We start from the raw sequence: 25,067 nt of genomic DNA, 5'->3' as shown, positions 1-25,067 counted from the left end.
TCCTCCAAATTTCTTTGTTTAATGTTATAAACGGCATTAGCGACTATTTAAAAGCTAATAGGCACATGCACGGCTGCTCACATGCACGGCGAAGCCGGTGTGAATAAACGCGTACGTATTATGTTGAAAACCAGATTATGCTGGATCCCTTGAGAATACCAAGCATGGACGCACCAAATCACTCAATGGAGACCGCCATCTTGCGGATGCGGAAGTATGCATAACAAATTGAAAAGAGTTCAATTGGAGTTTGTTTCACCCGTCTTTGTTTGATTCACAATCTTGCACCTCCATTCCGGTTCCGGTCACTTCCGTTTCCGGTCTTGCTGGCGAGGGTTCGTTTATTCTCAGCTCTCCATGCTATCCATCGAAATCGAAGTTAAGTAATTGTTCCCATTTGTATTTTCGTTATAACTATTTATTTTATGGTGTATATATTGTCTCCCGACGAAGATTTTCGGTGCAAATCTTTCATACCTGTATTGAAAATCGTGTTAATTCGGGTCGTGTTTTGAGGCCTTGTAGTTGTACAGTGAACACTGTACAACCTTGAGGCTTTGTTTTTCTCTCAGCGGTCCGTGTTTTTGTGATCCAATAACTTTCGTTCTCTGTTTTCCCAATATTTTCACCCCATAGCCCTCTTCCTTGTGTAAATCACAACTCAAAAAAATCCAAAAAAAAACATTTCCTTCTCTGTTCTCATTCGTTTATTCATTCTTATTCGTTCGTTCGTTCGTTCTTCGACCACGTGTTTCTCCCCCATTTCCCCAGATAGATTGTCAAATTTCAACTCGTTATTTTATCGTCCATGCGTTATTGTTTTGATTATAGTTACTTTTGGTTTGAATTTCCTGTAACTTGTAATTATTTAATCGTGTTCTGCTCCTCGTGTGCGGCCTTGTAGTTGTACCCCCGTCGGTGTTTGTTATCTTAATCGTGTTTTGCTTGGCTCTTAGTTTTTTTCCCTTCTACCCCGAACATAATAATCTGTCTAACGTTCTAAATCCCCACCTCCCCCCTACCCCCCCCCACCCCCAAAAACCAAACAAACAAAAAAAAAACCAAAAACATTTATTTTCCTTTCTCCACGTGTACTGTTGACTCATCCTGTATTTTCTATCCAGGTGTGCTGTTCGCCCCGCCCCCATTAACTCCTTGCCATCCACCGTTTGCCCTTCACGTGACTCGTGGTGGTCCCTCTCGGCTCTCCCCCCGTTGGTATTTTTGTGCACATAAGATTGTTCACGGTTCTGTTTAAATATTATTTAAATATGTATAACCTTTCCCCTTCAGTGTTTTACTCAGTGGTATTTTACAACACGCTGTTTTTCTTCCTATTTAAAAGGCTTTTCTCAATTTCCTCTCCAACTCATTCCACCTCAAAAAAAAGAAATTCAATATCTTATACGTCTCCCTCACTACATGGTCTAAATTCACATTCATTCCATCCCTCCTCCATCATTCTGAACCGGATTGCTAACTTGAAAATCACAACAAACCCAATTTGTTTTCAATGTTCGTCTTTCATTAATCATCCACTTTCTAAACTCCCCTCTTGCCCCTCCCATCCAAATCCCTCCCCTTGCACCTACACTCCTAAACTCCCCCCTTGCCCCGCCACTCTTAAACTCCCCCCCTACCCCTCCACTCCTGAACTCCCCCCTTGCCCTTCCACTCCTGAACTCCCCCCTTGCCCTTCCCCTCCTAAACTCCCCCCTCACTCCTCCCCTTCAAAACTCCCCCCCAACCCCTCCCATTCAAATCTCCCTCCATACCATTCCTCTCCAATTCTCCCTCCTCCCCCCTCCTCCTCAAAGCTGCCTCCTCCCCACTTCGTCTCCCTTCTATCTCATACCTCCACCCCCCCCCAGCCTTCTTCTTTCCTCTGCCCCCCCTCAAACAACCCCTCTCTATGCCTCATCCCTTCACCTTCAAACCTTTCATCCTCCTCATCCTGCCCTTTCTTGGAACTCTTCTGCAATCGCTGACACACTAACAACTGCTCTCCCTACCTCCCCCTCTCATCCTTCATCTTACCCTACTCCTCCCCTCCCCTGGCCTGTACCCGATGCTCCCCCTCTCTCTTCATTAACGGTATGGACCTCAAACATCCGGGGCCTTCGCTCAAACCTGACTGATCTCTCCATACAGGTTGCTTCTGACAATCCAGACTTGATCTGCTTAACAGAGACTTTCCTCCTTCAAGATGTCTCTGATTCCTTAATATCTCTTCCTGGTTACTCCCTCCTCCGGTATGATAGACCTGAGCCTCGGCCTGGTGGTGGGGTGGCTATCTTTATCAAAAACTCTCTTCCTCACTCTCCTTGCACTGCCCTCTCTCCTCCTCACCCCCAGGAGTACCTCTGGCTACGTCTTCCTCTCCGCTCCCACCTTTTGTTCATAAGTGTTCTGTACCGTCCCCCAAACAGTGATGACTCCATCTACATTTCACTGTCTGACAACATGGACCAACTTCTATCCACTCATCCCAACTCTCTCTTCCTCATATGTGGTGACTTAAATTGTCATCATGCCACCTGGTTGGGTGTGGGTTCCTCTCTCACCAGTCATGGCACCTCAGCAAAGGACTTCTGTGACTCACTGGGATTGACACAATCTGTCAATTTCCCGACCCGGATCTCAGCCAATGGAGTATCTTCTCTTCTAGACTTGGTTATGACTAACTTCCCTGCTAATGTCTGCTGCTCTTCTTCTGCTCCAATCGGTTCTTCTGATCATGTGCTTGTCAAAGTGGACATCTCTCTGGCCATTCTCAGAGAGCCTCCTCAGCGTCGACGAGTCTGGCATTTCACTCAGGCCGACTGGGACGGTCTTCAAGCAGCCATCAATCGTCTGGATTGGTCTCCCATCTCCACTGCCTCTGACCTCAATTCTTCCTGGGAATTCTTCCAAAGCAAACTGATCTCTCTCATGCACAGATTTACCCCATCTCGCCTTCAGTTGTCTTAACCTTCCTCCCATCCATGGTACACTGAATCTTGTGGTGAGGCAGTTGCCCTGAAACAACTTGCCTTTGCCTCTTGGAAGGCTAATCCAACTGAAGGAAATCTCAGTTCCTTCCACCAAGCTCGGAACAAGTGTGTGTCTACCCTCAGGAGTGCCAGGAAGCACTATCTCTCCTCACTCAAGAATGAACTCTCAAACCTGTCTCCTTCCTCCAAATCCTGGTGGCATCTGGTCAAATCCGTTTCTGGTGTTTGTTCCCCCTCCATCCCCTCCCTTACCTCAAATGGCCACACAGTTGACATCGCACGTGACAAAGCCGAATGCCTCAACTCTGTGTTTGCCTCAAAATCCTTAGTCCCAAACCCATCTCTCTCTGTTCCCACCTTTCCCAGTCGAACCAAACTGCTCCTGGACTCTGTGACCTTCTCTCCTGACAAGGTGGAGGAGTTTTTGTCAAACCTCGACTCTGATTCTGCAACTGGACCAGATGGCATCAGCCCACGGGTCCTAAAATCCTGCTCTGCCGCTCTATCTCACCCTCTCTCTGTTCTTTTCACCCTATCCTTTGCTCAAGGTCATCTGCCAGCATCCTGGAAATCAGCAAACATTACCGCTTTACACAAAAAAGGTGCAAAAACAGATCCTTGCAACTACAGACCAATCAGCCTGCTCCCAATTATCAGCAAAGTCATGGAATCCATCATTGCTTCGGATATGAAATCTTTCCTCTTCTCCAATGGCTTGATCTCTGATCATCAATTTGGTTTCAGACCAGGTCACTCTACTCTGGACATGCTGCTTCTGCTGTCTCAACAATGGATGGAGGTCCTCAATGCCAAACAGGAAATCAGAGCTGTCTCCCTTGACATATCACGTGCCTTCGATACGGTCTGGCACACAGCTCTGCTCACCAAACTCTCCTCCTATGGTATCCATGGAAATCTCCATGCATGGCTTGCGGACTTCCTCTCTGGTCGTAGTCAACGTGTGGCCCTGAATGGATTTCTCTCATCTCCCCTTCCCGTTCAGGCTGGAGTTCCCCAAGGCAGTGTGCTGGGCCCTGTGCTTTTTCTGGTCTTTATCAATGATCTCTCCGACTCTCTGGAAAATCCTCTGTATCTCTTTGCTGATGACTCCATCTCTGCCGCTCCATTCCTCTTCCCTCAGATTGGCAGTCTGCAGCCTCCTCACTCTCTGAAGACCTGGACAAAATCACAGATTGGTCAAACATGTGGAACATGTCTTTCAATCCTGACAAATCTCACACTCTTACTATGTCTCTCCGAAAAGATCGACTGGACAACCCTCCCATCTACTTTCTCAACAATCCTCTCCAAGAAGTTCTGTCGCTCAAGCTTTTGGGTCTCACCATCTGCCATGATCTTTCTTGGGAAAACCACATTTCCAAGCTGGCCTCCAAAGCCAGTCGCCGACTGGGCATCCTCCGTCGTGCGAAGTCCTTCCTAGGCACACCTGAGCTCCTCACCACATACAAGGCTTTCATCCGCAGCTCAATGGAATACTGTTCTCCCCTATGGGCTGGTGCTCCTGCCTCACACCTGGCTCGGCTTCACGCTGTTGAATCTAAAGCTTTCAGAATCATTGGAATCTCCCGCGATGAAGCTATCTCTGAGGGCCTTTCACTCACTCACCGCAGGCAGGTAGGTGGTCTTTCTGTCTTCTACCGACTCCTCTCCGGCCTTGCTCCCCCAGCTCTCTCTGTGCTCTGTCCCCCAAATATTCCTACAGGTCGCACAAGATCTGCCAGCCACCCTCTGATGGTTAAACTGCCGAAATCTCGGCTCTCTGCTCACCTTCACTCTTTCATTCCTCTTTTCTCCCGCCTCTGGAACAAACTCCCACACTCACTTCAATCACACTCCTCCCTCCAGGTCTTCAAAACAGCTGTTCACCACCATCTCTTATCTTCCCCCATCCAAAACCTTGATCTTTTCTACCCCCACTAATTCACACCAGATCCACCTTGTTTGAAATTCCAACTTCTTTCCTGGAAGTCTTGGCAGTGTCCATATGTTTTATACCTCTCCCCCCCCCCCCCCCTTCCCATGCCTCGCCCCCAAAGCCCTCTCCCTCCCACAGTTCTCTCGATGTCTCCATGTCTCTCGGTCCCTGCTCTCAAATGTTGTGTTTGTGTCCTTCCCCCTCTCTCCCCATCTTGTCTACCGCTCCCGATGTTATTTGTTTTGTGTGTCTGTTTGTCTTTCTGTGTGATTAATGTTCGCTCTTTCACGAGCCTCGATCTTGTATACAAAAAAAAACAAAAAAAAAACTCTAATTTGTAATTAAAATACTTTGAGACCAACCTCGGCCCGCACGGGCCTGGTTATCTTCAACGAAAATCGTCACCAAACACCGGAACCAATGAGATTCGAGCATTTGAAAAAATATTTCAAAAACCAAATCACTCAATGGAGGCCGCCATCTTCCGGATGCGGAAGTACGCATAAAAAAATTGCGAAAAAGTTCAATAGGAGTTTGTTTCACCCGTCTTTGTTTGATTCACAATCTTATACACCTCTAATTTGTAATTAAAATACTTTAAGACCAACCTCATTCCCCGGGCCCTCACGGGCCCTGGTTATCTTCAACGAAAATCGTCACCAATTACTGGAACCAATGAGATTCGAGCATTTGAAAATATATTTTTTAAAGCTTCTTACGGCGTTTCGGAGGCTGAAAACGGCGTCAAATATTCTAAAATTGACGAAGAATTATTTTTTAGAAATCTCGCGGCCGTAGGGGTTAGTTTTTCACGGCCGGAAATATCCGAAGTTGAGACGGAATTCACCGAATTAAGAAGGAAATTTTATCAATTTTAATCTCATCCAGAATGCAAATGGTGTCATTTTGAACTAGGTACGGTACCTACGACACCTACCTACTACCAACTACCTAACCTACTGATGCCACGGTGATGGGTAAAATAGTGGCAAGAGGCTTTGGCTTCGCCGGCTCATTGCGGCTTTGCAGTCGGGTACTAGTAATATGATTATGGTTTATAATATTTTACAAGCCCGGCTTCGCCGCTGTTAGACTTCCTGTCTTGTTGTCCTCTTGGTAAGCCGTGACGTAATGCGCCGCGTCATAATTCTGTTTCTGGGTCCAAACGCGCGCGTTACGTCACGGCTTACCAAGAGGTACAAACTCAGGAACGTGACATAATCCACGTTAAAAGCACTAAATTAACATCTGGTTCATTTTGATGTGAAGTATTGTGGTTATGCATGAGACAACTTTCTCAAACTGCGATTAAGACCGCTTCAGGAGTAATATTAAAGTACCTCACCTAAGAGGACTGTATTAAATTTGGTCTGTGTGCGGAATCACTTACTGACACGCACACATGCAGGTGAGGCAAAAGATAGTTCTGGACTTTACACAGTGGTAAGTGTTTTAACCCAGTTTACCCCAATCGATCTCTCCCTCCCCCAACCCTAACCCCAACCCCTGCTCTTTCTTCATCCTTCACTTCACTGAATGATTTGTACTGGAACACATCTTAACCCCACATGAAGGGTTCAGTCAAACTCCATCAGATAAACTTTTGTACATGTTGAGTTCTAGCCCCAAGCTTGACCCCTAGGTTCACCCCTCAACCCCAATCCTTTGCAGCTGAATGTCATGCCAGTGCTGATCCGCATTTCAAAAACTTTCAAAATTTCCATTTCTCATCCAATTTCACTGGAACGCTGCTTTTGGCCGCACACTGCCCGACCGGACAACCACGTACCTGGGAGGTGTTCATATATATGGAAACTGAACCCAATTCCATAGTCTCATCCACCACCCGAGCTGACATCATGGTTTACGGCAAGATCGTCAGTTTCATCCATCATAAGGGCACTGAGGTACTCATGGGATTTTACCCTGGGTAGATACTAATTTACATTAACTACATTAATTATTACATTTATTTCCCCTCTATTTCCTCACCTCGAAGTATCCTCATCAATGTTGGAAATATTAATTTGATTTCTCCCTTCTCAGGTTAATGGAGTTCTTGTTCAGCTGCCATATTATGACCCAAGTGGGGACTTCCACATCTTGTATGAAAAGTTTCCTGTTTCTGTGCTGCACACCAAGAGCTATTTCACCGTCAAATACAACGGTACCTGACACTCACAACTCGATCTATTGAGACAGTAAACACTCCCATCACTTATCTAACAGATTTGATATCCTTAACTGGTGACGTGACACAGCCAGATGTTAACTCCCAAGGTGCCAAGCAGAGGCTTTCTGCACAAGTGGTAACCCAATGGTGTGATGTGCTTATGATTAATTGATTTGGCCGTGCGGTGATTTCGGCGCACACTTTCGGTTTTACAGGGAAATTTGGTTACGCTGGAGGTCGATTCAGCAGTTCAAATGCACAGCGAAACTGCTGAAAAGTGCAACAGGTCAAATAAATAAGAACTGAGTTCGGGACGCAAGAAGGAAACGACGAATAAACCGACAAGATGTAGACCCGCTCAACCAGATAAAAATTGTCTCCACACCTAAACCTTAAACTAAACTGCTCACATGCACACTCGTTCAGTGATATAGGACATACAAAAAGGTGTGACAGGATGGATGAGGTAGAGGTTTTGGTGGTCCACTCAGGACCCTTTTCTCTCCTCTCTAAGGCTACACTCAGCTCAACTATATATCCACCGTCGCGCGCTCCCTGCCCTGAGGCTTTCATCCCCTCTCACCTCTCCATCCCCACAATGTTCGCGTATGCAACCCACACAGTGACGGAGTTTCTCACCTGCTCATCCCGCTTGATCGTTTCACCCGTCATTTCAACAGAGCCGTGTGGGGCTCGCACTTGTACACACTCTAACACATCCAGTGGCTATTTCAATGCGGTTGAGTGGGGCTGATACGCACGTAACCACCAGGTTGATGCGGTCTTGTGTGACAGATGAGAAATGACAATGTAAATGATTGAGAATGCTCAGTGGAAAAGTAAAGAGTAGAAAAGAGACAGGAACATGGAGCTTCTTAAACACCCAATCCTGATAACTGGAGTTATGAAACACTTACACCAACATTCATTAGGAGATAACTAATTAATAATTGACCTAATAAATTAATAACAATAAATTAATAAGTATTTTCATCCCAAATCGAAGTGTGGGACAGGAGTGGAATGAACCACTTTTCGAGGCCATTTCCCCCCACAGAGCAGGGGTTGGCCTTTTTTGGGCACCATGGTCCCCTTTTTGAAGCAATGTTTTATGGCCGGATGCCCTTCCTGCTACCAACCCTGGTAGTCGCCTCTTGTGACACACAGGGAATTACCAGTGAACTAGTACTCAATTTGCCAACCTCAGAAGGATGACAGGCTGAATCAACCCCCCTGGCGTTAATTTGGCAAACTGACCGGGATTCAAACCCAGGATCCTAGGATCCCAAGCAGGCACCCGAACCGCTAAGCCAACACCAGGCAACAGGAATGGAATGTTAAGAATTAATAAACATTTCTGATAAAACACTCAATGAAAGCACACTCACACCCCCACACCCCAACCTGACTCCACCCTGCAGCCTAATCCCGTGTAATGTCATTCTCCCCAGGCTGGCGACGCGTGCAGGTAGAGCTGGAGAGTGAGGAACTTTATTTTGGAGAGATGTGCGGACTATGTGGGAGTTATGATGGAACTGAAGGAGGAAACGCTCGACTTCCAGATGGCTCTGTTGCTCCCGACCTAAATACCTTCTTCGAGGCCTGGGAAGACTAACCTCGAGTGACAAAATTAATCTTCTTCATTGTGTCTCTTCTCAAGGCATCTTCCCTCCCCTCACCTCTATCTCTCTCGTGCCCATCTCTCTCGACCTCTGAAGTGAGTGTTCAACATCTGCAATCTCTCCATTACGTAATTTTACCGAAAACGTCACTCCGCTTCTCCCCCCAAACTTGCTCACTTTTGTTTTTCGTAAATTGTGTAACCTTGTGAGTGATCGTGATTTTTCACAATACTTAATAATCATCCCTGAACATGTAATCAGATCAATCAATTCCACACTATGGATATAATGTTCAAACACATTGCATCATTCATGGGTTTCTTCATCGGTTGACTTTTGTGACACATTGATGTTTCACTTTCTCTTGGTAAATTTTGATAGTACCGTGTTGTGTTTAATCTTCATTTGGTGAAAAAATAAAAAAAATTGTTCTCTCGGGTTTAAATGCGTTTATGTTGGTGGTATTGTGTTTGTGACGTTTTCAACGTTTATATTCCATGGGGCATTTTTACCCGTCGCCTTGTTGATGTATTTAATGAAAAGTCTTTGTGTGGTCATGAATAAATGATTTGCAGAATGTTGTCCTGATGTGTGAAATCTGGATCGGTAACTCTGCTTTCATTTATTTGTGACCATAAATGCAAAAATCTCAGTCTGCAAAGACCTGAGTGCCACAGGACGCCATATCAGTTTGGATGTGACGTGTCAGCATAATTTATGTTCATGACGTCAGTGTGCTCCTTTCGTTGACGATTTATATATACATATATATATATATATACACTACATGGCCAAAATTATGCGGACACCCCTTCTAATTAGTGGATTTGGCTGTTTGAGCCATACCCATTGCTGACAGGTATATATAATCGAGCACACAGGCATGCAATCTCCATAGACAAACATTGGCAGTAGAATGGGCCGCACTGAAGAGCTCAGTGACTTTCAACGTGGCACCGTCCTCGGATGCCACCTTTCCAACAAGTCAGTTCGTCAAATTTCTGCTCTGCTAGAGCTGCCCCGGTCAACTGTAAGTGCTGTTATTGTGAAGTGGAAACGTCTAGGAGCAACAACAGCTCAGCCGTGAAGTGGTAGGCCACACAAGCTCACAGAACGGGACCGCCGAGTGCTGAAGCACATAGCACGTAAAAATAGTCTGTCCTCGGTTGCAACCCTCACTGCCGAGTTCCAAACTGCCTCTGGAAGCAACATCAGCACAACATCTGTTCGTCGGGAGCTTCATAAAATGGGTTTCCATGGCCGAGCCATGACAAGATGGGGTGCAAGATGAGGTGTTGGCAATATGTTTGGACCAGAAGCACTCACTCACTACAGGAGTGGCCACTAGTTGTGTGGGTCATGTGTATGTACATGTGCGCAGCATGAGGACATCGGTGTGCTAATATTATTATTACACGACCCCAGATAAAAAGTCAAATATGCCGAAGCGCACAAGAAAGCTGCTGACAGCAAGAAAAGAGAAGAGCGTATGTGAGAGTAGAAGAAATGCAGAAACTGAAAAACAAGTATGAATGAGGGAAGAAATTAATGCAAAGCATCAGAGATTGACAAGATCTACAGAAACCAAAGAACAAACTAGAAAGCATCTGAAAATGCAAAGCCTGTCTGCAGCAGTTTGTATTCAGACGTCTTCTTCTTCCGTATGCTCAAAATAATAAGCACAGTTTCAAAAAATATGAAAATTGATGAATTTACTCAACCTTGACCTTTGAGATTTATGTCTAAAAAAAAAAATGACCTTCTAGCTTTTGATTGGTGAACCAATTCTGTAACCCAATGTGCAAATTCTTAAAATTTCAGGTCAGTTGGATGAAAATTGATAATTTTATGCAACCTTGACCTTTGACCTTTTGATCTAAAAAAAAACAATTGACTCGCCTTTTGAATGGTGAACCAATTATGTGACCCAATATGAAAATTATATTTCAGGTCAATTGGGTGAAAATTGGTGGTTTTACACAGCATTGACCTTTGACCTTTTGATCTAAAAACTAGAACAACACTCCGATGTCACGACGTCGACCGATATGCCTCCACCCACATTATTACATCATTATAATACTTGTACCAAGTTTGATTTAAGTCCATTCAGCTGTTCACAAGTTATCAAATTTTTACCTGACATAACCTTTGGCCTTTGACCTATTGACCCCAAAATCTATTCAGTTAATCTTTACATCATTATAAATACCTGTACCAGGTATTAATTTAAATCCCTTCAGCTGCTCACAAATTCTCACATTTTTACCTGACATGACCTCTGAACTTTGGCCTTTGAACTCAGAACCCCAAAAATCTAATCAGTTAATCTGTACATCATTATACATACCTGTACCAAGTTTTAATTTGATCACTTCAGCCGTTCTCAAGTTGTAGACTTATTACAGACCTTTGTCCATTGACATATGACCCCAAAATCTAATCACTTAATCTTTACAACATTATACAAACCTGTACCAAGTTTGAATTAGAACACTTCAGCCGTTCTCAAGTTATAGACCTTTTACAGTTTTTGACCTTTGACCTCTCGACCCCAAAATCTAATAAGTTCATCTTTACGTCATTATACATACCTGCAACAAGTTTGACTAAGATCTCTTTAGCCGTTCTCAAGTTATCAGGGTAACGAAAACCTATCGCGGATGGATGGACGGACGGACAGCCGGACGGACAACCTGAAAACATAACGCCACATCGACGGAGCATAAAAAAACAATTAAAAAACCAATTAGGTCAAAAACCAGTGACCTAATATGCAAATTCTATTTTAGATCAATTGCGTGAAAATAGGTGGTTTTACACAGCATTGACCTTTGACCTTTTGATCGAAAAAAAAAACAATCAGCTTCTACCTTTTGATTGGGGAGCCAATTCATTGACCCAATCTGAAAATTCTATAAATATTAGGTCAATCGGATGAAAATTGACTATTTTATGTGACGCTGACCTTTGATCTTTTGACCAAATTATTAATTTGCCTTCTCCCTATTCTCATAATAAAGCTTAGGTGAAAATTTGATGATAATAGCTCAAATGGTAAAAAGGTACAGGCCCGGACAGACACATACACAGACACAGACACTGACAATCACACAGAAGTGATTGCAAAACCCCATCTTCTGCTGCGCATGGGACGGGCTAACAAGATTGAGGCGGGATATTGAATACAAGTTTCACAGAAGAACAATATATACAGAAACCGAACAACAAACATGTCAGCAGCGAGAAATTGAATCCGAGTGTCACAGATTGACAACATCTGCAGAAACTGAAGAACAGGCACGACAAAGATGGGAAATTCATTCTCGCCGAAAGAGGACATTAAGAGGACATTCACGTCATGGCAAATGCAACAAGCAAAACTTGAGTTGCATGAAGAATCTCCGCGAATACCACTTCCACAAACACACCTTGTTGGACAAATGGATGGCACCTGTTCATGAGTGTGAAGCAAAATATTTTCTGCAGGTACATTCACAAAATGCTGCCATGAGTGAAAAGTCATCCTCAATAATATTGTTGCGGACTCCGGTTCTGTCGACGTACTAGAGGGGGGAGGGGGGGGCGGTGAAGTCCCCGTTTCCCCTCAGACCCCGGGTCCACAGGCCGCCAGCCATGACGAAGCTCACGGTCGACGGGTTGCGAAGCAACTTCAATCGCCAATCTCCCAACCACGGGCTGAAGGGTTAGCAACCGGGATTCCGAATACCTTCGAAGCACGCAGCTGGAAAGACCAGGGATTGAACCTTCGCGTTCCCACACCTTTTGGTGTGCCGAGCGGATCGCACGCTGTGGGTCGCGGCGTTATCCTGCGTGATTTATGTGCCGAATTAAAGTCAAATTTGGTTCGGGCTATACTAGGCCAATGAATAAAAGGACGATACGAACAGGTTGAAAATGACCAAAAAATGTACAGGCCTTTTATTTACAAGGCACAGATAAAAGGGACGAGAGGCAGTTTTTAACTTAGCAATTCTTACCTATCTAGATCCCTGACAGGCGCCTTCACACACAGACGGGAATGAATCACACACCGGTTATTCTCGTACCAATGAAAACGTGCAGGGACTGACTCGAGGGTGGCCGCTGCTGTGCGCAGTGCCCGGTCCGGCAGTTTGCGCGCATGGCGCACGGATCTATCCGGCCGTGCAGCTTTGCTACGGTCCATGAGACGAACCACCGCGTCCAAGTCCGCACGAGCGACGATCCAGGTCGAGGGTGATTCAGGGCAGATGACGATTCAGCACGCAGGACAGCCAGCTTCAGGACGAACGACGAGAGAGAGGCCCGAATGATGATGAGCACGGGGCTTTATTGGGTGGAATGTCCTTCTGGAAGGTTCCACGGCCTCCCATTGGCTGAGATGACATTGGCCGGTTGCTAAGGAAGGGTAGTAGTGTAATAATGTTGCTTCTGGGACACCTCCGTTTAACATGGGAAATCCCTATCTAATGTCATTTACCCCCTTGTCTTTTTCAAAAATCATAAACACCTCTATTTCTCCCACCCTCATCTTTATGAACCTTTTGTCTGTAGTACCTATCCTTAATGTTGTTCATTAGACCACTCAAACACTACAAATATTTGTTTTCTCTTATAGACCTATCATCCTTCTTCTACATATCATCTGGCAGATTAATCTTTGACCCACTCAAACATTGACCCATTCACTTCCATATTAATTCTTTCCCTCCCTCATTGCCCCTAAACACCTATATTTCTCTCACCCTGTTCTTTACGAACCTTCTAACCTTTTGACATGTTATCCTTATTCATTAGACCACTTAAACACCTGTGATCCTTCTGACCTCATGGACCTTTTAACCTTTTACTCTTAATATCATCTGGTGAATATAACCCACTCAAACAACGACCCTACAAATATTTGTTTATGCGTGGGAAATAATTTAATTCTCCTACAACTCTCTTCACCATCTAATATATTAACAAAAAATATGTTTGAGTTTGGTTCTTTATTAAGATATTTTAACTGAGCTAAGATAAAATGGTAAACCTCCCCTCAATGTTCTTGTTTGAGCGCCTCCAGTGCCACATACCATTTTTTGGTAAGCTCCGCCCACTTTTTGGTAAACCACGCCCATTTTTTACTAAGCCCGCCCACTTTTTGTTAAGCCACGCCCACTTTTACTAAGCCCCGCCCACTTTTGCTAAGCTCCTCCCACTTTTGCTAAGTCCCACCCACTTTATAAACTCTTCAGCATTGTATCATTTCCAGGTAATACATTACATCATTTTCAGGGAATTTCCATCACATCATTTCCAGTTAAGACACGCCCAGGGAATTTCCACAGGAAGACACACCCAGTCCTTATAAAAGGCACCGACCACACAGGCTTTTTCAAACACGCTTTCTGCTTCACTTGAGAATGGACTACTATGCCGAAATGGAATGGGATAACTTTGCTATTCCATGGAGTCCTACTACCTGTGTAGAACTCAACCTTCAGATTGATGAACTGGACTCGAACCTCTTATCAATGGAGGTAAGTTTGTTTATTTATTTATTTATTTATTTAATTTTTTTTTTTTTTTTTTTTTTTTTTTTTTTAAGATGAGACTCGTGTAAGAGTTAACAAAGTTTATTTTAATATTCATAGAGCTTGATTTATACAAATAAAAAATATTGTATTAAATTAATACATTGTTATTTTCTTTCACAGGAAATTGTATCTGAGATACGAAATGAAAATTCTGCTTTTAACACAACTTGGGATGAAGTTATTTTTTTGTTTGAAGACATTTTGAACAACCAAGACCCCCAGAACGAGTTCTACCTTGATGACCCAGCCAAAGAGTTATACCTTGGAGATCCACAAAATCCTGAAAAAGAGTTTTACCATGATGATACTTGTTGTGAGTTATCAAAACAAAACCCACTGAACAAGTTCTACCTTGATGAGCCAGAATACAAGTCATACATTGGAGACCCACAAATTTCTGAAAATTGGGAAAGGAGAGTTCTCCCTGATGGTCCGCAGTTATACTATGTGAGACACATCATAGAAACCCTAAAAAATTGGGCAAGGAGAGTTCTCCCTGATGGTCCGCAGTTATACTATGTGAGACACATCATAGAAACCCTAAAAAATTGGGCAAGGAGAGTTCTCCCTGATGGTCCGCAGTTATACTATGTGAGACACATCATAGAAACCCTAAAAAATTGGGCAAGGAGAGTTCTCCCTGATGGTCCGCAGTTATACTATGTGAGACACATCATAGAAACCCTAAAAAATTGGGCAAGGAGAGTTCTCCCTGATGGTCCGCAGTTATACTATGTGAGACACATCATAGAAACCCTAAAAAATTGTGAAATGGGAATTCTCCCTGATGGTCCGCAGTTATACTATGTGAGACACATCATAGAAACCCTAAAAAATTGGGAAAGGGAAGTTTTCCCTGATGGTCCGCAGTTATACTATGTGAGACACATCATAGAAACCCTAAAAAATTGGGAAAGGGAAGTTTTCCCTGATGGTCCGCAGTTATACTATGTGAGACTTATCACGGAAACCCCCAATATTTCTGAAAATTGTGGTTTTACCTTGGGGACTTGGAAAGATGGTTATATTTTTGGAGACTCGGAATGGGGGTTTTGTTTTGATGACTCGGAATGTGATACCTATCTTGGAGGCTCAACAGGAATGTGGTTATACCTTGGGAACTTGGAAAGTTGGTTTTATTTTGGAGACTCTACCTGTGGGGTTCCTCTTGGAGACTCTTTGGATTCTAAAGCAATGAACAATGTTCTTTATTTAATGACGCTTGATTTAAGCAATATCAAGAAAGTTCGAGGAAGAAAATGCTGGAAAATTCTTTCTTCCCATTTCTACTTCTTCAAACTTAAAAGCCTTGAAAGACAGAATTGGAGGAAGAGGAAAAAAAAAAAAAGAAATACGTATTTAAAAAAGAAGAAAAGAAAGATTATGTTAGGGTTTGGGTGGGATTTTGAATGTGAGGGTTAGGGATGGGGTTGGGTTAGGGTTGGGATTTTGAATGTGAGGGTTAGGGTTGGGGTTGGGTTAGGGATGGGGTTGGGTTAGGGATGGGGTTGGGTTAGGGATGGGTTGGGTTAGGGTTGGGATTTTGAATGTGAGGGTTAGGGTTGGGGTTGGGTTAGGGATGGGATTGGGTTAGGGTTGGGATTTTGAATGTGAGGGTTAGGGATGGGTTGGGTTAGGGATGGGGTTGGGTTAGGGATGGGGTTGGGTTAGGGTTGGGGTTGGGTTAGGGATGGGGTTGGGTTAGGGATGGGGTTGGGTTAGGGATGGGGTTGGGTTAGGGATGGGGTTGGGTTAGGGATGGGGTTGGGTTAGGGATGGGTTGGGTTAGGGATGGGTTTGGGTTAGGGATGGGGTTGGGTTAGGGCTTGGGTTGGGTTAGGGTTTGTATATTATTATGACTCACTCGCACATACACACACACACAAAAGTTAAGCCCCAACTAAAAAGTTGTGGGATTCTGTGTTTGGGGTTCACAGATTTAAAAACGTATCCGCATTATACACACACAAAAGTTAAGCCCCAACTAAAAAGTTGTGGGATTCTGTGTTTGGGGTTCACAGATTTAAAAACGTATCCCCATTATACACACACAAAAGTTAAGCCCCAACTAAAAAGTTGTGGGATTCTGTGTTTGGGGTTCACAGATTTAAAAACGTATCCCCATTATACACACACAAAAGTTAAGCCCCAACTAAAAAGTTGTGGGATTCTGTGTTTGGGGTTCACAGATTTAAAAACGTATCCCCATTATACACACACAAAAGTTAAGCCCCAACTAAAAAGTTGTGGGATTCTGTGTTTGGGGTTCACAGATTTAAAAACGTATCCCCATTATACACACACAAAAGTTAAGCCCCAACTAAAAAGTTGTGGGATTCTGTGTTTGGGGTTCACAGATTTAAAAACGTATCCCCATTATACACACACAAAAGTTAAGCCCCAACTAAAAAGTTGTGGGATTCTGTGTTTGGGGTTCACAGATTTAAAAACGTATCCCCATTACATTTTATTTATTTATTTATTATTTTCAAGGGTATTATCTGCTTACTTGTGTTTTTTGTAATTCTTGTGAGTAAAATGAACCCAAGATTTCTTCTCCATTTAAATCATATAATTTGTAGGTCCAAGGGACTGTATCCATTACATCAATGATTTTAAATAATTCACGAGTCCATTTTTGTGTATAACCTTTCTCAAAATGACTTTTCCATTTGTATATTCTTACAATATCACCAACTTTAAACTTGGGCTTTCTCAAATTAATCTCCTTTTCATATTCTAATTTTGTAAATGTTTCTGATGGTTTTGATTGTGTTGATGAATGAACTGTATTATTGTAATTATCTACAATATCCTGAATTAAATACACCCATTTTTGAGAACCGAGTTGTGTGAATTTTTTATATAATTTCTCTTTTAAAGTACGATTAAAACGCTCAATAACAACTGCCTTTCCTTCATTAAAGGTGCTGTATAATTTAATACCCTTCCCCTTAAGAAATTTCATGAATATTTTGTTATAGAACTCTGTTCCCTCATCAGTCCATAACTTCTTTGGTTTCCTTTTATCCCGATCAAATATTAGCTTAAAGGCTAACATTAAAGTATCACCCCTTTTATTTTTTAAAGGGACAACCCAGGCAAATCTACTCCTCAAATCAATAACGGTTAAAGCATACCTGTATCCCCTGTCATTATTCAATTCAATTAAATCAGCGGACCATATGTGGTCAGTGTATTTAGAATAAACCTTCCTTCTTTTAAACTTTGTGATTATAGGTTTGTGTAATTCTTCAGCCAAAAGCTCCTCAGTCTTGATGACATCATTAGAGCCTAATAGTTTTTTGAGGAATAACCAAGACCAAGTTTCAATTTAGCATTTATCAAATTTCTCACAATAAACCTATCAACTTTCTCTCTCAACGTTGGATTTTGTATCAAAGACAAATTATACAACATTTCGCTGTCGGCTTTATGTTTTTCAGTCAACGTAGTGGTTTTCCCATAAGCAATATCATGCTTCATACACACTTCGTCAACCCTATTTGTAGGTTTAGACCAAGGTTTAGGATTGTCAGCCTCATCTAATCTTTTATCCAAGTTTGTTCCTGGACCACAGAAAGAATACCCTGGAAGGTGTAATTCCCCTGGAATTCCAGTTGTTGTAAATTTACTTCCTGACAGAAACTTTTGTATGTCTCCTCCTCTTTTAGGAGAGATGAATTGGCACTTTTTAGAGCCACATACTTGACATATTCCTTTTTGATAAACTATTATTTTTAGCTTTAACATAAGAGATATTTTTAGATTTAGTTTTCTTTTTACATTTGAGACAATAACTCATATTTATTTATCAGAAAAATTCCGACAGAGTATCAAAACCTTTTTGGTTTTCAACATATACATTTCAATCTTTATTTTTAAAACATAAAGAATCCTAAGGAATGCCTTCACTCTCTCCTCCATTTATTTACAAATAAAAACTAACTAAAGTCAATGACACCAACATCATCAATCACATAATCTTTTCCTTCTTCTTCTTCTTCTTCTTCACCACTTTCTCGTTTAAATCTCCTCCCTGAAATTGAAGACATTGACGTTCTTATTTTTGAAACCATTATCTTCATAAGAGTTGTTAATTCTTTAATTTCCTCTTCGGTGCGTTGAGATTGATTTATTTGCTTTAATACACTCAATCTTTTATGAATCTCAATGATTTCCATCTTTTTATATTTTTCCTCCCTCTCTCTTTGCTCCCTCTCCTCCTCCTCCATTTTCTCCCTCTCCTCCTTCTCCTTTTTCTCCCTTTTCTCCCTTTCCTCCTTCTCCCTTTTCTCCCTTTCCTCCTTCTCATTTTTCTCCCTCTCCTCCTTCTCCTCCTTTTTCTCCCTCTCCTCCTTCTCCTCCCTCTCCCTTTCCTCCTTCTCCTTTTTCTCTCTTTCCTCCTTCTCTTCTTCAACTCCTTCCTCATCCCTTGCTACCCTTGAGTTTGAACCCCAAAGAATATTATACATATACTCATCTGGATTTTGAGATATTCTTGTATCTATAATTATTTTTCTCATAATAGGATACCAATAAGATTTGTTGACGATTTCTAAAAGAGTTTTATATTTCATAACTTTGAGAAGTTCATTTTTATTTAATATTTTAAACAAGTCTCTATTTGTGGGTTTAACAATATCAGTATAAGGCCAGTTTTTAATGACAAAATTCCCATGTATATGCTCCAAATCATAAGGTATGTAATACCGAGCACCCTTTTCTTGTAGGTATCCTTGAATACAAAAATTATAATTCTCTTGTAGTCTTCTTCCTGCCATTTATGTATCAGAAATATATGTGAGATTAATATTATGACAGGTAATACCACCCCATCTTCCCACTACCAAATCGGTTTGTATTCCTCGGCTTTCTATCCTTATCTCATTACCTTCCTTCTTTGTCATGCGAACCATCGCTATACTATCATATATTTTTCTTTTCTTAAAATCACGTATTTGTTGTTTACTAATTGTACTTCCACATAAATCCTTATCCTCACCAAGTGGATAATATTCTTCTTTACGAGACTGATTTAAATCATGTAGGTCTTCTATGTTTATTGAAAAAGACCAATTATACCCTAAATCAGGCATATCATACCCCCATTTATTAATTCGCATATTAACTAAATGTCCTTCTTTATAAAATTCAATTGTAAGCAGGTAGTTAAATTCAATGAGGAAAGGTGTATGGTCAGTATAACCAGGTGTTGTGGTTGTAAATTTTACTTCTTTCACAAAACGTGCTGTTTTCTTTAAAAATATATATTGTGATAAATCACTTAATCTAATTAAGTCATTCGCATCTGTAGGGTTTGGATAATTGATTAATTTATAAGTATTCTTCATATTAATATTTTTACTTACACTATATTTTTGTCGTTCAGCCTGTGCCTTTGTATAATAATTTGATAAATCAATATCCTGAGAGGATTTTCCAAAGATAGAACCATCTTTTCCAACATAAGTCATTTATATTAGATTTAAAATGATATCATAAAAATTTTCATTATTGTTGAGTTGAAATAATACATATAAACATAATTGACCACAACATTTAGAATTAATTTCTTGAACTTGAAATGTTTGATAAACACCATTCTGTAAGAATTGTATTACTTCAACAGGTGGTGGCATACCATAACTATCAAAATAATATTTATCCTGACTATTATGAATACAAACCCAATGAGAACCATTCTGTGTGTCTAAATTCATAATAATATTCTTTGTATTCTTATTTATATGTATTAATTCATCTCTCATACAGATTACCACATTATCAATTTTTAGTGTTTTACAATACTTGGCTAGTTCTATATTTGACGTTGTATTCTTTCCAAATTGTTTAAACCATTTATCCATTTATTTATGAGAAAGATACAATCCATTACCCCGTTTAGTTAGTTTAACACCCGCTTGAGCGATAGAGGAAAGCATATCACCAACCAACAATCTAGCTTTATCAGGTAGACTTTCAAGTTTTTGAGCAAAATCTACAATTACACCACTTCCACTAATTTGTTTCTCCAACTCCTTGTTATGTCTTTCCAATTCTTTTTGAGCTTTTAGTTGTGCCTTCCTTTCGTTAGCAGTTTTTACCGCTGCTGAAATACCACCAGTCAATGCTCCCGCCGCACTTAAACCAGCAAATAAAGGAATTAGAAACGGGAGAAATCCTCCTCTTGACTCGTCTATTGAATATTTCTTTAACATAGGTTTCGTCATTTTAATTTTAAGTGATCCAACATCATTTAGTGTTTTTACTTGTGTGTGTGTGAGTAAAACATCAATTCTTACAGCTCCTTTTCTTTGAATTGTATTAACATTAATAATACAAGGCTTTTGATTTTGAATACAAGATGTTAATTTATTAAGATTGATTTGATTAACATATACCCCTACCATTTATTTATGAGAAAAAACCTATGTGATATTAATCATAACACCATTATCTGTATTAATCTGTAATTCTGTTTCCTCCAAAAGCAAACAATAAGCATCAACTTCTTCATTCTCCCCTCTTTCAATGTATAGAGAAGTATCCACTCGATTAGACTTTATAGTTTCCTTTTGAGAACTCAGGTCAATTGCGTAGATTGTATATAAACCTTTAAATGCAACCATATCCAAAATAGGATCATTATTACCATTACTTTCACACACTTTTTGGTAGGACTTGTAGGCTTCCGCATAATCATTTTTTTCCCAATCAATTTCCAATCTATCTCGCGGATAAAATGTGCCATCAAGAGAAACCCGAAGTTGTTTCACCTTAGCATTATCACTCAGCGCATTATTCTTATTAGTACCCTCCTCTCCATCTGGTTTTTTAAAAATGAGCCATAGGTATCGTGGCTTTCCTTCAAGAACACCCAAATTCCAAGTGTAGGTAGTGTGTTCCAGTTTAACGTGTTGACATCTTCTTTTAAGGTATGATACATTTAGCGGTTTCTTTGAGTTAAGTCTTCTATTTAACATCTCCTCCGTTTTAAGATTAGGAGTATATTCATTGATATACCAACACAAATCATTAATAACAAATTTATTATTGTCGCCAAAAGCATTTTCAGCCCCAAAAAGCAATCTATTTACATTATCATTCCTTTGTAGTTGAAATCTAATTTTAAGACCATACAAAACTTTATCATAATCACAAAATCCAAATATACCTTTAAGAGGTACTGCTACGGTAAAACTATTCTCAGCTTTTGCGTCATCATTATACATTGACTTCCTTTGACTATAACCAGGGTCTGTGTTTGTTCCCGTTGACATATCAGGAATAAAGCCTTCAACAGCTCCCTTACCCATTCTATCACCAAACGAATATAGTGTAAATTTCATCATTTCAGATGTAGCAGAGACATAATCAACCGCTTCAACCTCTTGTGTTCCAATATACAGGCGAACACTGTCAAACATTTTCCAGAAGAAATCATTTACGAGTGTAGCATTAGTATTATTCGCAGCCTTAGTGAATTTAAATTTACACAGCAAGAAACTATCAGCTATATTCAAGTAAGTTTGTTGATTATTTATTTCAAAACTTTTTGTTCCGTTTGAATTCCAGTCGGTTCCTGTAATAGCATTTACCTTAAAATAGTCTTCCTTTTTAGTAGAGTTTGAAATGATAATCGTATCATCCAAATCATAGATACTATCAATCGCTTCCATACTTGTATTTATATAGTATTAAAATTGTTGAAACCCTGACCCAAGTATTTTAATGATTTTTTGTCGTTCTTGTGAAGATAGTTGAGTTTTACCTTTTTTAATTTCTTTGATTGCTTGTAATTTATGGGACTCCTTTTGAGCATCTTTTATACTCTTTACAACACCTGCTACATTTCCCATGAGAGAAGCAGTTGAACCAATTAGGTCTTTATGTTTAAGAATGGTTGAACCAATACCCATTAGAGTATCAATTATCCCATCTCCTTTATTTCGAAATTGATGACCCACACCCCGTTGTCTCTTAGGTTTATAGTATCCTTTACCCACATACCTTGTATAGTCTGGTGAAAGGAACATGCCCTCCCCTGTAATTATTTTATATTTTCCCAACTCGTGTTTTCTTACAATAACCATTATTTATTTATTGAAAAACTTCACGTAGGTGAATTCTGATGGATATAATTTCATCATTAAAGGATATCATACGATTATCTTGGTCGGTTATCCTAAAATTTACTCTGTATATGGTTTTTCCTGACACAGGTAAATAGACAAGATTTTTTGGTTCCATATTAAATTTATAACCAATCGGGGTTGAGTATGCACTGAATGAAAATATTGTATTTGTTCTTATTCCATCGTTATAAGCACCATCAATCAAATCACAATGAATTAATACTGAATTTATACCGGAGGATATTTGGATAACATTATCACTGTAAAACGTCCCGTTATTTTCAATCTTTTTTGAAGAGAAACCCAATAGCTCTCTGAACGAATTTTCAATCGTGAAATCAACTTTATAATTATTTTTCAGTTTAATAGTTGATTTTGAAGTGTGTGTTTGAATATCTATTACAATATTTTTTGGTTCATCACCTTTTTCTTTCATAAGGCGAGAGACTTCTGAAGATATTTGAGAAATCTCGTAAGCTCCAGGTGAAACAGTTATAGTTTTGTAGGCAGTGCCTGGATTATAACTAAACTTGTTGTTTTTCTCTGTGATATTAAAAAGGGTATTGTAAGTTTCCATTGACAACAAAGATGCCTCATATGAGGTAAGGGGGTCAAGTTGTAGTGGGTAAGGGAATGAAGCTGTGTAATCGCTCGTTGTGAAATTAAAACTAAGAATTGTGCTTCTCATCTTATTTAATATCTAATAAAGTATCTTTGTATTGACATTTATTAATTATTTTCATGTTCATCAACTGATCTAAAATGGCTGAGGATTCATTAAAACAATTGTTGTTTCCAGCCTTCTTACTACCTAATAACAATAATAGCCTATTAACTAATTGTGATGGGTCATTTGGAAGAAAACTAACACCCGAACCAAGCTTACTTAAAGCATCAATAATATGTTTCTCCTTCTCATTCTTCTTACTTTTACCAGCAACAGAAACTCCATAATCAAGTGTATTTAACAACTCAATATATACCCTATCTTCCTCTCTTTCCATATCAAGTGGTTCCTCAAAATATTTTGAACCGCTGAATCCGGGGTTTGTTAGAAGAAACATTAATCTTGGAGTTAATTTAACATTTGGTTGAGTAGAACTCAAGAACATCAATTCATCATTAAATATCAATACCTTTTCTTCCACAAGATGAAACACTGCTGGTTCTTCTGTTGGAATGAGACCTGCTCTGGTTTTTGAACCCGCAGAATATTCATTGTTTTGAAGAGCTTCCACAACATAATTAGGGGGTTGATTTACCTGCTCAAGTTTCCGAAATAATCCCTCGTCATCATATTCTAATTCACCAAGTTCTTGTTTTGTTATCTGACTAAAATCTTTGAGCATTTGAAGTTTTTTCGGAGTAAATTCTACCGTGGGAACTGTAGGGTGTTGAGTTTTCAAAAGTGGTTTAAAGAATTTCTCTTGTTTTCTTTCAAAGGCTTCTTCACCAGTTAGTTTCTGTCTCCGTTTCTTCTTTATCTCTTCCTGTTGTTTAACAACTTTTGAAAGTAATTGTTGATGTTCCTTAAACTTTCTTTCTCTTTCTTCAGTATTCATTTTCTGTATTTATTTATTGAAAAATATCATTTAGTATCTCATCTTGTTTCACAACAATATATTTATATTTTCCAATCGTGTGTTTCATATAATTTTCAAATTCTTTTTTACTACATAACGTAGAGCAATTATCTCTCCAAAAATTATTTACATCTATTGAATTTAACTTAAATAAAATAAAAGTATTGGCATTGTTTCTTATTGAGCGTCGAGGGAGTTGAAAATATGATTGACTAAGATATATACAATTACAAGAAGAATGTCTCCCTCTTGTATAGTAGCTATCCATTACTGTTTGGTTTCTCTCATTAACACAATCATCAAAGATGACAAGGTTCTTTTTTGATTTATCTAAATCTTGAGGTGAAGGTATATCATCCGTATTATCACTGAGAATACAAGTTATGGGTTTCGATTTTGATTTCTGTGTATCACAAAATAATTGTATTATATCATCAATATTATAATCATTTAGTTTGTTTTGAAGTTTAAATAAACCGATAATGTCTTCCTTTTTAAGACCCGCATTAAAACCCTGTGAGAGTAGTTGATACTCGGGTTGAAAACTTGACTTTGTAAAAATTATTAAATTATCATAATCTAAAAAATTAGAACCAAGGAGCATCTTTAAAAGTAAACAGGTTTTTCCACATCCGCTTGAACCAACTATTAGACATCTCAATGAATTTGGAATGTTTTTATGGTTATTAAATTTTATCTTATTTTCCCAAACGGGTAAAAAATCATTCATTTATATATTTGGAAAACAAGTTATCCAACTTTTTTTGAGCTATTTGAGAAACTCTATATTTTATCCTGAGTTCGGGTTTAATTTCAAAATAATCCATTATTTTATTTATATAGTATCTTGTATTAACATTTCCATTAAAATTATTTTGAATAATAAATATCATTAAACCCTTATACATTTCCTCAATACAATTAGTCTCTTCCCTTGAAAGAAATGGTGTATTATCATCACAATACTTAACATTCATCTCTCTTATTAATCTTGTAAAGTAATTCATTTTTGGTTCTAATTTAAAAGAGTTATATATTTT

General features: G+C 39.8%; 1 protein-coding gene across 2 annotated transcripts in view; it reads left to right on the top strand.

Moving 5' to 3' along the window:
* The window catches only part of LOC137439586 (uncharacterized), a 118,020-nt gene that overhangs the window by 58,436 nt on the left and 34,517 nt on the right, over window positions 1–25,067 (top strand). Inside the window, exons 10-12 of one of the 2 annotated variants that reach the window (XM_078768070.1) lie at window positions 6,601–6,836; window positions 6,976–7,096; window positions 8,554–9,301. In XM_078768070.1, the coding sequence (XP_078624196.1) occupies window positions 6,601–6,836; window positions 6,976–7,096; window positions 8,554–8,717 (521 nt within the window). In that variant the 3' untranslated portion in view covers window positions 8,718–9,301. Of the gene's footprint in view, window positions 1–6,600; window positions 6,837–6,975; window positions 7,097–8,553; window positions 9,302–25,067 lie in introns of those variants that run through there. The other variant, XM_078768071.1, reaches the window with a different exon arrangement.

This window comes from Myxine glutinosa, chromosome 14 (genome assembly GCF_964187855.1).
Source record: "Myxine glutinosa chromosome 14, kmMyxGlut1.1, whole genome shotgun sequence".
Classification (NCBI taxonomy): domain Eukaryota; kingdom Metazoa; phylum Chordata; class Myxini; order Myxiniformes; family Myxinidae; genus Myxine; species Myxine glutinosa.
This window is presented reverse-complemented; position numbering and strand designations above follow the sequence as displayed.